Below are 18,835 nucleotides of genomic sequence, written 5' to 3'. Positions count from 1 at the left end.
CTCTCTCTCTCTCTCTCTCTCTCTCTCTCTCTCTCTCTCTCTCTCTCTCTCTCTCTCTCTCTCTCTCTCTCTCTCTCTCTCTTCGATCGTAAACTTTCTCTCTCTTGAAAACAGAAATTTGAAAATGGATCTCGTCTGGTATATATACTCCACGGGTTGAGGGTATTTTCGACAGAAAAAACTGTTAAAAATGGGCCCATTAAAAAAGTTTTGTCCAATAGGGCACATTTTACACACCTTATATTAAAGTTGACACATTTCTTTTAAAAACATTTAAATGGGCAAAATGAAGCTTAAATTAGTACTAAAGTGTCATTTACTCTTATGCTAAACTATAGCAATTATACTTCCTAATAGAAAATGTATTAATTGGTGTGAGTAATTCCCGTTCATGATTTAATTGGAGATTCTTTCCAAGTCTAATTGGAGTTGGAGTTCTTCACTTCTTCATATTTGGAGACTTTGTTCATGAACATCAGAAACTAAAGACAAAAAACTTGCTTGTTTACAAATCTCACGTGAATCTTCATAGAATTACATTGTGGTAATTCAAATTGTATTAGGTATCTACACTTCATGAGAGAAGTTAGGATTCATGGGATGATAACATTAATTAACATCAGGCGAAAAACGTTCAATATCGTGAGCAATCTATAGTATCGATCGTGAATCAATATGATCAATTATGTTGGCAATATATATGCACAGAAAGCAACCCATGGAGGGTAGATTTGGATTAGAAAGTGGGCTTAAATGGTGGTTAAGGAACACAAATGTGTTGAATGGAAACTAGAGTTCTTCTTCTTCTTCTTGTTCCTTTTTTTTTTTGTCTAATAAAATAATTCAAGGAAATGTATTTTTGAATTAGTCAAAATCCATGTCATTAATATTGATGAAACAAAAGCGGTGAGATTCACATTTTCTAAAATATTTTACTGTATGTAGCATTAATATTTTAGTGTATGTTGCTATTACTCCAAAACTTGCAATTTCTTCGGTTTTAGGATCTTGAAATCATTATAATCCTTATCATTATAATACATCATTAGGTGGCACAAATTTTGCAACTTGGAAAACCCTCTTGGAAGTGCCTCAATCTTTGTGTTCCTAATGTCCAAGACTTGAAGGTTATGGAGATATCATTTTAGAAGCTCCCTAATTGCAGTTCCTTTCAAATTCAAATGTCTCAAGTTGAATAATTACTCTAGATCATATGACAGTTTATCAAGTGGCATATCCTCCAAACTTAGACCCCCTAATAGTTTAAATCCGGAAGACAATGCGTTCGAGAAAGACAATGATTAGGCCAATGACAAACACTAGCAAGGTATGCAGCTTTGACATACCTGTGATTCTGTGAATGATTTCATTTCTATTCCTTCACTGCTTTGAATTGAAAAATGGCGCGATCCAATTTCTTCCATTACTTCTTTCCCATTTTACACAACAATTTTTTCTCTCTTTCTGATATTGATAGCGCGCAACCTCCCGCATGAGATCATGCATCTTAAATGCCTTTGGCCATCCAGTTTCATCCTTACAACTTGTAGCATTCTACGAAAAATGAGTTCCATCATGGTTTTCTGAAGCTGCTTGCGAAGTGACCCTTTTGACGTGTTGAACAAGTCCTTCGAATATCCACAACCTAAAGAACCTTTTTCTTCGAATCAAATCATCTTCTGGGAAAAGAGAACAGTACAAGAAACATTGTTTTTTTTTTTTTTTTTGTCTTAATAGAAAACTCTATTAGAAGATCATAAGGATCAAATAAATTACAAGAGGCATCTAGAAGCCCTAGAATAAGAGGCACATAAAGGCCCCAACATAAGAGGCACATAGGCCTCAGCAAAAGAGGCACATTGGCCCAGCTGATAAAGCACACAGGCCCAAAAAACATAAAATTTCAACATTGGGTCTAACCAAGATACAAGATAAAGCCTAAATAAAAACCAGAAACCCTAGAAACCTAACATTCTTCCACTTATGGATCTGCCGCTACACAATCCCACCACCAAATTCAAGCCAATTCTTGGACGATAATAGCCACTGTGGAACCACATCACACCACCTCCTCCGCTGGTTGGAACACAAGTAGGACTCAATGAAACCAAAGTAACCATAGAGGCAGTGATTGTTAAAGCAATCTAAACAGCCTCTTTAGATTGGACAAGAATTTGCTAACGAGCGAAAGCTTGCTTAATGGTGAAGACAGTAGATCTAGAACTCACCGTAGTTAAAACCATCCAAAGAAAGATACGGTGGAGCAAATTTGGTTTGTGGAGAAGAAGGAAACGTGGGATGGAGATGAGCTGTGAGTGGAGAGAGACAAAGATCACTCCGTCACTACAGATCTGATGAAATGAAGGAGAGGGAGTTGGTAGATGGCGCAGAAGGCATATCTAGTTGATCAATGAGGTTGGGTGAAGGTGGAGATGGAGGTAGAGGTGATGGTGGGTGGAATGGGTGGCAGGGGAATGGTGATGGATTCTCAAACCAGTAGATGTGGAAGAAAATTTTTAGAGAGAATGAGGAGCCTCTGTCTCTAGACATATTCTATCACTTTGCAAAAGATAAAGAAACATGCCTTTATTTTTAGCATTAATTTCTGTTAAAAGTAGTCATTTGTCGCGCACATGCCTTTATTTTCAGGATTACTTTCAGAACTCCAATTACAACCTCATATCCCTTTCTTTCTTACTGACTTTTCCAATTCCGTCTTTCTCTATTCATCGAAAGAAAGAGGTCAAAAACCAACCTCTTCCTGAATTAGGGTTCACAATAAAAAAAAAAGAAGAAAAATGAGCGAAGTATAATTTTGTTCTTTGTTTTGAAATGGAAATGCCCATTTTGGTTACTTGCTAGTGCTATCAATGATAATCACCTGTTTTCGTAGTGAGGACATGTGACTTAAGACACAACAATTGCGTCAAGTGCCTAGGCTGAACATGTGCACTACAACCTTTCTTGCAATGTCATATCAGAAGAGATGAAATGCAAACCTTAACATGTTAAGGAAAAACTTTCAAGACACTATTTAGGACAATATGAAGCAGAATATATCAGTGAAAGCCACCCCCGCAACATTATAAAGCCAAGCACCATTGCATGGCAAAACTGTTCAACATTTAAGCAAAAATTTAAAAACATGACACAACAAAAGATAGAGAAATATCCAGAACGAATTAACGATGACCGCGACCACGACCAGCCTAGGAAGCATCACGCCATACCCGAGTTTATGACCACATGCTTCGACAGCTCTTGACCCTCCTGGGCAATCCGATGAGGACCGCCAACAATGCCACTTGGTGACGCTCGCACAGGGGTCACTCCCATATTTCTTACACCAGACACTTGAACATTAGGATCATCATGAGCCTCCACAACAGCCGCCCCTGGAGTCCTTGGCCACATGATGTCACTCAACTGACCCGACAAGGGATGAGGGGTCCTCGAAGTATCTCGATCACTCTTTGATTTTTGCTCCCACTAAATCTGCTCTTGCTGCTCACCAAAAACCGTCTGACTTTTTCCAATTTTCTCTTCTTGGCTTGAAAATAAGCTTCCATGGCAATTGAATCAATCCACCCAAACAGTTGACCTTGTTAGCGAGATCTACCATTCCTTGCCTCCTCACCTTCTCAATCTCCGCCAAATAGCTAGGACTACTTAATAAATTCGGTGACACTAGCTTTCTTTGCCGCTTCCAGGTCCTCTTGGTGCTTCAACCCCATGCTGGTCACCTAATTAGTCAGAGTTTGATTTTGCTCCGCGAGCATAACAATCTCTCGATCTTGAGTTTGGCACTGCTCATCCCGGATTTTCAATTCTTGATGCAAACTCGCGACCACCCCATCAAATTCTATCACTTTGTTTTTTAGAAGATCTATATTTTTGTGCAGTTGAGCAACAGTAGCACCAGTGTCGCCTTACGGCATGTGACCAAAGCAGCCTGCTCTCGTTTAATTTGTTCTTGGGCCACCCTAAGCTCTTCCCGCAATGACGCCTCCCGGCTCTAAATCTCAGCAATAACCTTCTCGCTTGCACGTAAATCATCTTCACACTTTTTATCAGGACACATGAGTAAAAAAAAAACAACAACAAGAACAACAACGAAAACTCAGCTACACTTACTCGCATTAGCTTCTCTTGAGACCGGTACAACACAGTCTTGGAATCCTCTTGGTCGAATATGTATGCATCTGCCTCACAATGGCGCAAGTCACAAGCCATGTGTCACACATGCGGGTCCTCCACCCCGATACCCTGTAAAGATTTCATAATCTCAGACATAGACTTGTGGCGTTCCTGAGAGAAGCTTGCCCCTTTGTCTTTCTTCTTTTTCTTTGAAGTTGGTTTTGATTCAGATCCCACGTACCTCACCCTGACTCTTTCGCGATAGAACCTTTTCTTCATCTTGTTTAAGAATTGCACAGTCCTCTTCTTGGGTCTCCTCCTTAAACTCGCCATCATCCTCATCCTTAGTGTGACCCTCAACAGAATGATTATCCACGACTTGCACATTATCCTCTACCGGCGCTTTCTCCAATTCCTCATCATTACCATCAGCTTCAACGAGTTAACGTCCACACCCTCAACCAAAATATTCTCATCCCTTGGAACACTCTCATGGTCCACCCCAATCACATCTTCCTCTTCTTCCTCATCCTCAGGCCATACAGCCATACCTCTCCATTCTGCCACCGGTTTCGGAATCTCGTCATAAGCTCCTTGCTCTAATCGAAAGTTAACAAACTCGTTACCAGGCATATCTAGCACCGCAATAGGTCGATCTATTTATCTTTAGGTCAAAATCATATCTCCTCCTGATCGCGCCCTTGTCCCGGATTTCGTGCCAAACATCACGATCCGCCATGTCATCATATACTCCTAAATTTTTTCTCTTGGTTGACTCTACTAGCATCACTCTTACGGTATCGGTAGAAAATAAAGACATAGAAAAAGAAATTTTGATATGAGAAGTGTTTGTGAATTTGTGAGGAATGAGGATGATGATGACCTTATATTTATAGACAAATTGAGATGATATCAACATATAAGATATGACACTTGTCGAACAAATATAACCCGTAATCTAAATAGTCAATTAGTGTTTGACACGTGGCGACGATTATCACATCCGAACTCAGTTGTTTGTTGTATATACCGATACAACGCAAGATAATATCTACTAAATAATTTGATTGTTTGTCATATATGCCGACATAACATGACAAAAAGTTAGTATGTATATATTTTTTTTTTGAATTAAAAAATTATATTTAATGATAAGAATAATTTAAAATTTTGTGATAAAAATAAAAATTGTGAAGTTTTATTAACTTAATATGTTTAACATATTATTTAATATAATATATACCACCCATAACTTATTTTAAATAAACTAAAGTGAATATAAGACCTCATATACGACTCATTGTTAGAGATGATTGAGAAAATGAGTCTTATATAAATAGTGCAATAAGAGATCTTATAACGGATATAAAACTCAATTTATAACACTATGGTTGGAGTTGCCCTAAAGCCCCAAGTTTTCAAAATCCTACATTTGATTTCCAAAATTTCCAAAATTCCCAGAAACGAACCCTTAAGACCTACAATTTGTGCCTACCCAATCCCAATTTCACAATCAACAACAGACCTTTTCAAATCCAATAACTTTGAACTCAGAAACCATTGGATACATAAAAAAAACAAGAAAAAACCCAAAACAAGGTATCCAAGACATACTTGGAGCACATTTTTCGAGCAAAAGCACGACGACAAGCAGAGTACGTAACAACGGCAAACAACACAAACAAGCAACTTTCTTCTTCTTCTGTCTCACTTTTTCACTCAAAACATGCAGGAACTGAAGAAAAGTTAAGGAAAAGAATGGCAGCAGTTTATATAGACACCTTCGAGTCACTCTCAGCCATTCATCTTATCTTTAACCACTGGCTACAAATGCGCCACGTCATCCACCAATGCACCCCTCGTCTCGAAATACGAGATAGACCCCTCGATTAGTAAAACACCTTTTATTACACACCTTGTACGCGTCGAAATGTCATTCAATATTGCCAAAACCCACATAGAACCTTGACACTGTCACATACTCGCCACGAGTCACCCGGCACTTCAAAGGCACGAAAATCCCCACCCAAGCGATGTTCTTTTGGGGACTTAGGGGACTTGTTAGAAATATTCCACGAGTCACTCGGAAACAAGCCTGAAAGGAAAGAATCGCCCTCCGACGTATTGTCTCTTTTGACAGGTTTGAGAGGAAAGAACGTGACGAAGCCCATTTCGTATAGACACGCAGCCTGATGCCAATACCGTGAGCTAACCCGAAAACAAGGCTGAAATTGAATTTCATTTTGAGAACCTGGATGTTTGTAATCACTGTGTAAATTGATTTGGCATGAGAATGATGTCTATTTGATAATGCCTAAACCTACTACTACGACTAGGGTTGAAATGCTAAAATCCTTTGGACGTTTGACAAGAGTTGGGCTAATTGATGGAGGAGTAAGTTTTAGGGTCTTCAAACCCCAAGTTTGCCTTATGTGGCAAGAGGTCTTTTGAGCCGAAAGAGCAGGGGAAGTCTCGTAAACCGATTTTGAACAAATGAATTGGCTGAAATGTGAAGAGGCTACTGAGGTCCTTTGTCACATCCCGACCCTTATATTTTACCTTATTTACTAGCTTGGTTATAATAAGAATTTTACCGTCTCCATCATTGAGGTAATAGTTTAATTGGTCCCTAGAGGGGTTTCGGGGACAATTATATGCGGAGGATTATTCGTAGGAGAAAATTATGACGACGGTAAAAATGGTAAATTTTAGCTAGTAAAAGGTAATTTTTATTCGGGTATTATTTTTTTTCGGGTTGTTTTATTTTGGAATTGGGTTGTATAAGGATGTGGACCAGGTCAAGAGGTGGTCAAAAGCCCAGCCCTCTTTTTTTTCTCTCTCTCCCGATTTTCCACCCGAGCCCCTCCCGCAACCAGTTTTTCTTGCCGTCCGTCCACCGCCGTCCGGCCACCAGCCGCTGCCGCTCCGGTCCCGTTCGGTTGCCCTCCGACCCAGCTTCCATTCTAGGCCGGTGAGGGCTGCCCTAGCTCCACCGTGAGGGCGTTCTTTCCCCTGAAAGCGGCGACTGCCGTGGTGGTTCCATCACCGGAACTCCCTCCTCCGGCCACCAATCCGGGCAAGCTTGGTACGGTTTTGTAGGTCTCCAACCCAGCTGCCTTGCCCTAAAAGGACTCACTCCGGTTCGCTTCAGGTAAGGAGAAATTTGAGGTGGAAGTTCTAGGGCGATTTGGATGTTTTTGCTCGATTGGCATAGCTAGGCTTGGATTTTGGGTTTGTGCTAGTTAGGAAAGTTGTAGAGCATGATGAAAGGATTATTCTGTCAAAATTTCATAGGAATTGGAGGTCGCCGAAATCGGCCTCTGGCCGCCGCTGCCGGCGCCGGAGCTGTTTGGGAGATTTTAATGTTTTTAAATGTGGAATATTAAGAGGAGTATATTGATGTAAATTATGGAATTTTCGGATGAGTTTTGAATAGGTTTGTGATTTTCCAAAGTTTGGTATTTTTTGCGGTTAATTAATGTAGAATCCGGCCGTAGGATTTAAGTCGTTGTTCTGGAGAGGTTGTAATTACGGCTGCCGATTATAGTATTAAAGTTGGATCGTTTCGTTTTAGGAAAGGCGAAGTTGGACAAGGATGAGCGTGGTTGCGGCTCATATTTAATTTTTCCTATTTTGTTTAAATATTGGATTTTAGTTGGGAATTTAATTATATATTTGTGCCAGGGTTCGAGGAAACCTTATTGGAGTGACGATTTGGATTTCGTCGGGTTTATGCCTAGAGTTGTGAGTGGACCTTTGTTTTAAATGAAAAGCATGCGATGAATTATTTTGTTGATCATTTATTTCTCTTGCTGAGATTTATTTATTTCTTGGATATTTGGCAATTTTTCCTCCTTTGGAGAGTTCCCGGAAATGAGATTTTCGGTGGATATGTTTGTTGGATGTTTATGTGAGTATAGTATATATATATAAATGCTAGCTAGCCATACGTGTTTGATCCGCCTTAATGAGGTAAAATATCATTATGGTGTGACGTGAGTGTTAGACACAAGCGTAGTAGCCCTATATGAAAACTATTTTCTTATTTGGTTTATTTAGGTTTTCATATAGGGAGTCCACACGTATATACACTCGTTCTTTTTCCGCCATACTGAGGTATAATTCCATTATGGTGTGACGTGAGCGTTAGACGCAAGCGTAGTAGCCTTGTATGAATTTCTATTTTTCTAATTTGTTCTTAAAATTCATACAAGGAGTCTGACGAGTGTAAATACATACACTTATATATGTTTATATATATAGTTTAGCCTGAGAGGCTGTATTTCTTTGAGTTATGGAGACTAGCCGGAGCTAGTCATGAAATTGCCAGTTTTTGTGTTGAGCGCTTTTGAGCTGCCGCATGCAGTATATTTTCTTTAGAAATTAAAATGGGGAAGCATAAATATTTTTATTAATTTATTTTTGTCCACTCACTCTAACGTTGTTAAGTGTTTTCCCCTGGGCCTTTCGTTTTAAAAATGCCCAGCTTGCAGGTTAGCTTAGTCGAGGTCGGGCGTACATGGAGATGAGGCATAGTCATCATATAGCTTCCGCTTGTTAATTTATTTTGTTTCATTTCTTCCTGTTAGAGTTGCTCTGAACCTATAAATGGTTGGATGTGAGATTTGTTTGGATTAGTAAATTTTGGGTGGTGTTATGATTTGGGGAGCACGAAGGCTCCAGGAGTAGAGGATTATAAATGGATTCTTTTGAAGTGCATGCAGGTATTATTAGGAAGGGTTGTCCATTTTCAAAGGAGATTATGCCGATTTTTCGGTAAATTTTTCCTTGAAGGCGGTCCCCACAGAATTTACTTCGGGTGAAATTCAGGGTGGGTTCTGACATCCTTGCACTGCCAGCACCATCTGAGAACTATTACAATGCAACACTGAAAAGACAACGTCCTGTTTCACCTTTCTCCTCTCAAACAAAAAATGAAAATTGTTTTTGATTATGCTCTGGTTACTTATGTAGAATGCAAGAAAATAAAAAACCATGATGTCAAACTCACAACTAGGGCATTAGGGTTTGTGGAAGCCAATGATGGAACCTTTATCTATGCAGGTTCTGACACTTCTGAAGATTATACCAGTGTCAAGAAAAAAAGAGGTTGACTTGTGTGATCCAAGAACTCTACCAATGTAATTTGGTTTCTGTTGCAAGTCCTATTAGCCCTATTAATAAGGGCAAAATATAAGGCCATATTTGTTTCATGGAATCAAAGTAGTAGGAAAGGAAAGTCATTACTTTTTTGTGTTTGGAAACCTAAGGAAAATAGTGGGAAAGTAAATTGGTTCCCGGCCAGTTGTAGGGAAAATAGATAGGAAAGTTGTTCCCTCCACCCAACCCAATGAACCACTTTCCCTCCCAATTTCTTGCAATTATTACATTTTTTTTTATTAAATTGACCCCAATTAAGTTAGTGTTTACCGTTTTTAACTACATGTTTTTTTTGAAAATTATATGATTTTGTTTCCTTTCTTTGTGAGTACCAAACACTTGAAATGAAAATAAATGGGAATTATAATTTCTCATGTGTTAATGGAAAATACAAAGAATTTGGTTTCTTTCCCTTCATTTCCATGAACTAAACGAGGCCTAAGTGTAATTTTTATTTTGAATAGCCTATTTTTGTGCTAGCTTTGTCATTAGTAGTAGGCTCACTTAATAAGTGAACGTACACGTGAGTGCGATAAATGAGTGGTTCTATTGTATGTACCATATAATGAGGTCCCTTCACAACTTTTTGTATATGATAGCGAGAAAGTGTATGTAATGGCAGTTTTGTCATGAGTTTTATCATACACTATAAATGAAAATTAAGTGATTTGCTTTATGAAAAGAAAATAGCGTATTATAATTTATTTAATTATCACATTTGTCCTTGGTGTTCATCGAAAGAAAAACTTTCGGTGACAATGAGGTCAAATTAGTGATAAAATAATAATAATTCCATCCTATACTTGAACTAAATGCAGAGGCAGGCAGGCAGGCAGCAGAGTGACCATTAATTCCTATATCTCACCCGAAATTTCGTGCCGCAAGAGCCCAGTTGCACTAAAACAGAGATATCTGCAAGCACAAAAAATCTGGTGACCTGTATTAACCTAGCTAGCATCCATGTGCAGATATGCTCGATCTTATCCCTCTAAACAGAAAGCTAGCTTTTGTTTCTTTGTTCCTGTTCGTGACAGAAGCAATAATACCAACAACAAAACTCCTGCATATTCAGCTCAATCAAAAACAAATTGAAACCAATTAACAACAAAATAAACTCCTGCATTTTATCGAGAAAAACAAAAAAAACCAAAACTCCTGCATATTCAGGTCAATGGAAAATAACTTGAAAATTCAAAAAGGAAAGAAACACTGATAATCAATACCCCCATACATGCATGTGTTCAGGTACGTGTGTCATCCCCGAAACTAAAAGCTCAGAAACTTACAAGAATCGAATGAATCCAGGACCAACTTGTTTATAAACAAAAATATGCATGACAGTAATATGTACCATTAGTTGTACTTGTTATCTGTCTGTTTCTATTTCAGCAGGCTACTGGTGTTGAAATTTGACTCGGACCTTTACAAAAATAGACACACCAGTACGTTGGAACCTGGCTAGCTTAGCTTCACTATACAAGATCGATCTAATATATTAAGGGATTGTCTTTTGTATCTCTCTTCAGTGAATCCATATATTATTATTCAATTGATTCCAAGCTATACGTAACTGCACATTTATATCTACACAATGATTCAATGAATACTCAGCTAGATCTTAGCTTGCATTTGAGAACATTGAAGTTTTATAGATTGCTGTCAAAACAAGTCCACAGAACATAGAAGCGGTTTTGCATACAATATATGTATATATACACACACGCGCGCACGCGCACACATATTTATTCGTATCTTAGAGAGAAAGAAAATGTACATACCGATCGGAACTCGATGAGTTTTTTTCTAAGTCTGATGTATTCATCACAAGCAAAGATGTTTCCTATAACGTAGTGACGAAACTATTTAATACCAGGGACAGTATCAGTATCCAACAGAAGAATAGATAAGTAAGAATACCAGGGGCTAGATACCGTTTTAGGTTATAAAAATACCGACTCGTGCAAGGAATGTGATAAGAGGAAACACCGAGATATTTAGACGGTTTCAGGATAAGTAAGATGACAAGCAATGTACGTGAGACTTCCTTCATGGAAAATCTTAGTTTTTACATCCCAGAAGAATGAAACATCAGCATGTAGTTGTGGTATATAAGAGAGGCTTGTGTGATTTGATATAAGAACACAATGTCGATCTTTCCCTCACAGGAATATTGTAGGCCCATTGAAGTATCAGTGGATCGTTTCTGCTTGATTAGCATGGTGCATGGATTCATAGGATTGGGATAGCTCCATAGCAAAGGGCTATACACATAACTAGCAATGCACGAGAATCCTTATCGATCGAGAAATGAGTACTTACTTCCTTATATCTTCCTAGCTAAGAATTTCAGAGATCTCCTTCATAACTTCATACACAAGAAGGCTAGTTTTTGCTGCAATTCAAGTACGTGCATGCTGCGAATCCAAAGCCTTCGATGAATCATTTGAAAGGTAAACTGTTTTCCAAAGCTCGCCTTATCTAGCTCATTTCATTATGCATTGATCTTAATTTGGCATGAAAACGGAATTTGAGCATACTCTTGATTTGTTCTTTATATAGAAAGCCTTTCGCGTTCTTTGCAAAGTCTTTCCAATTAGCTAACTAACTTCACTTCTGTTTCAATGGTAATATGGACAGTTAACTCGATCAGAGTTGATCAAGAACTTATTTGTACGTATAGATATTCAAATACTGTAAATTGCTCCGTTTAATTTGTGTAAAGAATAGACGTGAAACTGTCACTCAGTCCATTGCATGTAAATATGTAATGTAGATCATAAAGGTCTGTGTATAATTAGTTGGAGTTTTCCAAATTTCAATAGCTGTGCATAGTTGCATACATTCTCTTCAAACGACATATATTCTTGATTTTTTATCTTTGAAATGTCTTCTTTGATTACCATTTTTGGGTTCATTACGTACACCCTTAATTCTTTGAATCATGTTGAAGGATTTTCGACATTTGAGAAACATATCAACGTACTCTCCCGTTCAGACCAAATGAGAGCATTTTCCAAACAATTTTAATCATAGTATTATGTTTTGAATAGAGTACGTAGTTCGTTGGAAAAATTTCAAAGAATTCTTTTTCTCATTTGGTTTAGCTGTCGATCATCTGCATTCTTCAGAAGGGCCGGCATTATTGTGAGTGTCATCAATAAGAGTCTTTTATCTATAAACATTTTCAATATAGTTGGCAATTTCTTTTTCTTTCATAGTTTGACGTGCATGAGAATCCAATTTTTTCCCCCTTATATAACTGCAAAACTAGCTATTTAATTGGTCGTATATCTAAACTATAAAAAAGGACTTTTATTCTCTCTTTTAGTCTTATAAAACTAGATTTTTACATGAGTATACCTGCGCTGTACCAAATTACGGCACGTTTGCATGCCTTCAACATGTACTTGCTCATACAGACGTACACATACGTATATAACTGATTGGACTAGAACCATCAACCATCCATGCATGGTTAGAAAATGATTCTTGATAGATGTACCTAGATATGAATATGTATGAGAATCATGATCGATCGAGAGCGCGAAAGAAAGGAAGTTGCAAGGAGTGGTTCTTAAGGTAGGTCAGCTTGTTTGTTGTATGATAATTGCTTGTTAGTTTTGATTTTTAAGAAGCGCGAGTCGTTCCCAAGGTGTGTTGGCCTTGTTTGTTTTGTAAATATTCTTAGTTTCGGTTTCTCGATCGCTAATTAGCCTGCTTCACTATATAAATGCATGAAGTTCAAGTTCAAATTTCCCTCCTTGAAAGGATCGATCGTCCGTCGTCAGTACGTGTGTTGGAGAAGAGTGATATCGTCTACGTCGACGTAATACTATAGTCAATAAGCAGGATATGGTTGTCCATATATCATTCTATTATTTCCTCTTTGTCTAGCTTCTTATCTATTTTGGTATAGTTGTCACCAGGTACGCATTTAGGAAGATTATTTACGTTCAAATGAAACGTGGCCCCGAAATGCCTGTTCTATTGACACATTGCTCCTTTCTGTTTGCAGTGACCGCCAAATAATCACAAGGATGACCTTAGCTATATTACTCACACCAGAACCAAATGTCCGCACTAAAAGATCGACGCTGCACGTTCATTTTGATAGACTTGAAAAATGATAGAGGATTCCTGATACTAATTAAGACGAATGATGAAGCATATTTAACGCCTCGTTTAGTTCATGAAAATTATTCGACAATATAGGAAAGGTTGTTCCTTTCTTGTGTTTGGGATAACAAAACGAGATGAAATATTTTCCTGACAAAGGGGATATTTAGGTCGGAAAATTGTTCATTCCCACTCAGAATGAATCACTAATTTATTACTCTATACATTATTTAGGGGCATCTCCAACAAGGGTTGCTATTCTCATACCTATACTCAAAACCCATAAAAATTCATCTCCAACAATCAAAACTCATACCCAATTATAGGTTCCTACTAGACTCACCACCCAAAATGGGTCGAGTTACAAGGAGGAAACCCAAATTGCTTGGCGCAGGACCCAGAAGGCAGCAAAAGGCAACAGCTACACGTGACGGACTGGGCAGCGGCAGGAGCTACACGCGGGACGCATCGTCTGTGGAGAACGCACGCTAGACGACAGAAAAAAGGGCGGGAGTTGCAGACGCGCAACGCACAAGTGGAACCGGAGCTGCACACCTATGGGTCATCCCACGTGAGCTCTGTTCTAACCCTCCAACGGTCAAAAAATGCTCGGCCCAGATTGAATGATCATTCAAAATTAAAAGTCCAGAAATTATATAAAATAACTAAAATTTGGGTATGAGTATGGGTTTTGACATAATGGTTGGAGATGAAATATGGGTTTGAATAGTAATGGGTTTGGGTGACTCAAAATATAAGTATGGGTATGGGTATAGAAAAGATTGTTGGAGATGCCCTTACGATCGTTTTACAACTTTCTGGATATTCCGGATAAGTCTTTTTACATTATTTACATCGAAATGAAAATTTCTCGATAAATTTCATTTCCATTCTGTTTTCCTTCTCAAGGGAAGACAAAATAAGTACTTTTCCTAGCTTCAAACCAAATGTAATATGATTGGTATAGGTGAGGACGTATATACATTTCTGGTACGATCTATATGTGTATAAAATATAGAATACAGTCACACAACAATTGATATATTCTGTTTCCTCAACATGTATAAATCGTTTCTTAAAGGTAAAACTATGAAAATCACAAAATCAATCGATAGTTCAAGCACCTTAATTAGTAGTTGGCTTATATGACCCAATCGTAGATTTATAAAACCTTGATTGAGAAGCTTAATTGCTTTATATTTGTGCAATAAGATATCGTATGTTTGCTTATGTATAACGACGTGAGCGCAATGTGTACTTGATTGAGAAACTTAATTGCATCATATTTGTGAAATAAGATATCGTCTGTTTGCTTATGTATACTGTGAAACACCATCAAAGTGACAGAGTAGATATTTGAGTTTGTTCCGTAAGAGGGCAGTGATTTTGATAATCTATCCTGAGGTTGTAGTCGAGAATGTATTGTGGCTTTTATGAATTTTGTAAGCAAAAACCAATACACCAAAACGACATTACGAGCGCTCACATGCTATTGCATCCCACTCAAAAAATCTGTGGTCATTACTTCACATCTTTCAGGGCTATAGCGCATTCCCACCGTTAGATTAATATAGCCCGTAGAGACGGTCACGCTCAGCATCACATCGCATTACGGCTCTTAGCAAAGTTCTTCATCTCTGATCTGATCTGTAACCCCTGAGATGGCAGAGGGTTGATCTCCAATCAAAACCAAGGAAGAAGAAGAAGAAGAAGAAGAAGGGAACATCTCTGAGTGCAGAGACTTCAGGATTTGTGGGCATGCATGTTTTAGATAGTTTGAGCAATCTGTAAGTAGCCTCACTCTTGAGCAAATCCACAAAAGAGATTACTTGTACTTAATCCTATTCTTTTATTAGATTGTTGAAGTAAATCAAACCAATGAACTACTTTGTGATTTTGATGTCGATTATTAATTGTAGTGTATTTTTGTTTTCCGATGTTGAATTTATAAATCAGGCACAATATTATGCTGAAATTATTCTGTCAATTAATCAGGTAATGATAATGATCATGTACTCTTTTTTCTGACAAATTCTTACAGTTATAGATCATGAAATTGGTATAGAGTAAATTTCAAATTTTTTATTTTCATGTGCAAATATGACCAAAAGATTGTGTGTAAAAACTGGAAACGTCTCACAAAACAAAAGGAAAAGAATCAAACAGTGGACTACTATCGATCCATATAATGTAATTTATAGTTCAAAAAGAAGTTACTTGCTGGTGTGGAATCAAATGTTTTTTGACATTTTTTTGCTAAAGCCATCCCCTTATGTTTGAAGGTTTAAAGTGATTAATCTTTTTGATGAAGAACTTCATTAATAATGTAAGTAGTTAACTACTTAACTTGATTCGCAGATAATTTAAGAATATATATATAGTCACACACACACACACACATATATATATATATATATATATATGCACACACAGATAAATGAGATAATTGGTATCAATTAACTTTTAGTAAACAAATTATTGATATTATATATGTACATAACTAAAAAATACAAGAAAAAAAGAAAAAGGAAAAAAAAAAACAAGTTGGGACTAGTTCGAAAATAAATGGAAGCTAGCTAGTACCGGTACCCGATACATATATGCAACCCTTATTCCTTAAATCTGTCGACCATCTTAGACATCTGTTCATTAGTTCATGGATTCTCTTTCAGCGTATCAATGTACCTCCCCTTTACGATATCATTGCTTGTGATGTAATCAAGAAAGTCTCTGAAGCTGAACTCTTTGTAGGACTTTGGATGTTCACTGTCCACAAGCATAGGTGCAGGCTCTATCTTCTTATCCAAACTAAGGCTATGGAGACTTGCAATGGAAAGTCTATTATTCTCATCACTAACAGTCACCCTGTGAACCACACTTTTGTATTGGCCATTACTCAGAACCTCCATTTGGTCTCCCATCTGAACTAGCAGAGCTCCTTCAATGTCGGGGACTGAGATCCAGTTCTTGTTTTGGTCCATGATCTGAAGCCCTGGACAACTTTGGAGTAGAATTGTTATGGAGCCGTAATCTGAATGTGAAGGCATGCCTAGTGCCAACTCTGGCTCTGGACATTTGGGATAGCAATTCACAGCCATCACCTGGGAGCCATTTTCAACTTCATCATGTAAGTAATTAGGGTTTAACCCTAGGCTTTCTATAACAAGCTCCATTAGTTGCTGTTGTAACACTTGCACAGCTCTGGCGTAGTTTCCCATCTTCTCTCTATCAAATATATATATAAGTATTAGAAACACATATATGTTCGGTTAAATGAACTTAACTGGTACGTTCATACTAGCTAGCTAGCTACCAAATGCGTCAACATGAGTAGAAGGATGTGCACCAGATTGTAAGATATTCTCATTTTATGTGAAGGGTCACAAGGTTGTTGTGGAGAATCACTGCATCGCTGCAAAGGCTCACCATTTTGCAGAATATGACTAGTGTTTGGCTGAGGAACTGACTAGCATCAAGGATATGAGTTGGTTGCTGATCGAGAAGAATATGTATGCCTGTATAAGCATTCAGCTACACTATGACCTGACTTCATGCAAATTTGACACTGTATATAAGATCCAGAGGCAACAGATCTTTGAGAACATACTTGAGCAGTATGACACTTGCTATTGCATATTTTGACAGGCTTCGGGAGTGTTACTAATTCCATTTGAGAAATCATTGCCATTGAGACTTCCAAAGTTCTTATTGCTCAGACAAACACTAGTTATATTCTGCAAAATGGTGAGCCTTTGCAGCGTTGCAGTGAATTTCCACAACAACCTTGTGACCCTTCATGTATTGAAAGCATATATGCAAGTTATAGGAAAAAAAAATTATCAAGAGCTGAAAAGGAATGCCATATATAGGCTTGGTTATTTACTTGTAAGAAGAAGGGTTTGATGGCCAAAGATGGATCCATTCTGAGATAGGATGAGAGTAGTGCTTGATGAAGTCTCTCCAAAAATGAACCTTATCAACAGCATGATTTATGCTTGTTCCATATCTTACAGGTGCATGAACATTATCAGACCCTAAAAGCATCTTGTCCTCAACAGGTAGGTTAAAGAACTCATTCGCAGCACTTAGGGCATCTTTCATCACCGAAAGAGGGATTCCATGGTTGATAACCTAGAAAATCGGAACAGTATTTGTTAGCATATGAAAATGTACAGAAATTAGGTTAATAAAGAAAAAATGCATGCATAAATCTTTCAAGGTAGAGGCTATTTACGCTCTTATTACCAGTAATTCTGCACTCATATGAACGAATTTCGTGCTGCAGCGGGGAAGGATATTGGAGGCTAAGATAGCGATGATAACGTGAGCATATACATGCAATATTATCGTACGTAAACGGGTAAAAAGAAGGTTGTTTCATAAAATTATATCAAAAAAAGAACATACTGTATATGTAGTTACATTAACTCATTAAATACCTTAAGCCATAGTAGAAATTGTTTTAGTTTTTGAAAATAGTACGTTGTTCTTATCTAATTAGTTGGTTTATGTAGTTTTATATGTATAGTACAGTTGTTGCAGATATACAAGAGCTAGCATACCTGAAAGAATCCTATTTCCTTGCAAGCAGTCTGAATATTGTTGATGACATGAGGCCTAAGAGAAGAACTTTGCAAAGAGGAAAGGTCAAGAATGGGAAGAGTTGAAAGGTTTGGATAAGAAGGACTAATTGGTCGTTGGGAAGGAGGGAGAACATAGCGTTGAGGCACATGAGCATCCCCCAGTTGGGAGAGAGTCAGTGCACTAGTGAAGGATGTTGTTGATGATGAAGTTCTGGAACTGCCACTAGTTTTCGATGATGAGGATGATGAGCTCGCTGCTCCCTCTTGATGATCACCAGCTTCCATTACTTCTTCGATCTGCTTAGAATTGAATACCCAGCAGCCAGTTTGCTTTCTGTGAGTGAATGAGCTACAAGTACGTGATAACTACTGGGAGTGGATGCTATTTATAGTGTATAAAAATGAAGAAACTATTTTGTATTCCATTTCGTCAACTTGATCACTATACCTTCTATTCTTGTACAGTTACAGTGTATGGAACTAAAATGGTAGAATATATACATATGTACCACCAGATAGCTTTTTGTACATAAATATCATTGACATTTGAGCCGACTGAGGCAAGCAGTCGTATATTTGAGAAACTAAATTAAGCATTCTGAAGTAGTAATTATCTATCAACTTGTACTAAACCCATCAAACGGTCCCAAATTCCAGGTGCAGGGAACTCCCCCATACCTCTTCTTCATTCTTTATTCTGATACTGATTGATCTTCTCCTGCCTTTTCTCCTCGCTAGCCAGAAATTTTAATCTAATAGAAATGAAAAAGGTGAGCTTTGATCGGTATATTGCAGGGTGTGTATATTCACGCGCCGAAAGACAAAGTAGATGAGATCGA

At 37.9% G+C, this 18,835-nt stretch overlaps 2 protein-coding genes across 2 annotated transcripts in view; both read right to left on the bottom strand.

Annotated features, from left to right (window-relative positions):
- The window catches only part of LOC101312874, a 2,326-nt gene extending 902 nt beyond the window's left edge, over positions 1–1,424 (bottom strand). The window contains exon 1 of the mRNA XM_004308445.1: positions 1,347–1,424. Coding sequence (XP_004308493.1) covers positions 1,347–1,424 — 78 coding nt within the window. The remainder of the gene's footprint in view (positions 1–1,346) is intronic.
- A 14,643-nt stretch (positions 1,425–16,067) lies between these two features.
- Positions 16,068–18,281, bottom strand: LOC101312584 (flavonol synthase/flavanone 3-hydroxylase-like). Its single transcript, XM_004308444.1, has 3 exons — positions 17,976–18,281; positions 17,297–17,544; positions 16,068–16,638 (listed from the first exon to the last, which is right to left on the bottom strand). The coding sequence occupies exons 1-3, from the start codon at positions 18,279–18,281 to the stop codon at positions 16,068–16,070; spliced, it is 1,125 nt and encodes a 374-aa protein (XP_004308492.1).
- Positions 18,282–18,835: the final 554 nt, after the last annotated feature.

The sequence above is a fragment of the Fragaria vesca genome, linkage group LG7, assembly GCF_000184155.1.
Source record: "Fragaria vesca subsp. vesca linkage group LG7, FraVesHawaii_1.0, whole genome shotgun sequence".
NCBI classification, from domain to species: Eukaryota; Viridiplantae; Streptophyta; class Magnoliopsida; order Rosales; family Rosaceae; genus Fragaria; species Fragaria vesca.
The sequence above is the reverse complement of the archived record's forward strand: the minus strand, read 5'-3'. Positions and strand labels throughout refer to the sequence as shown.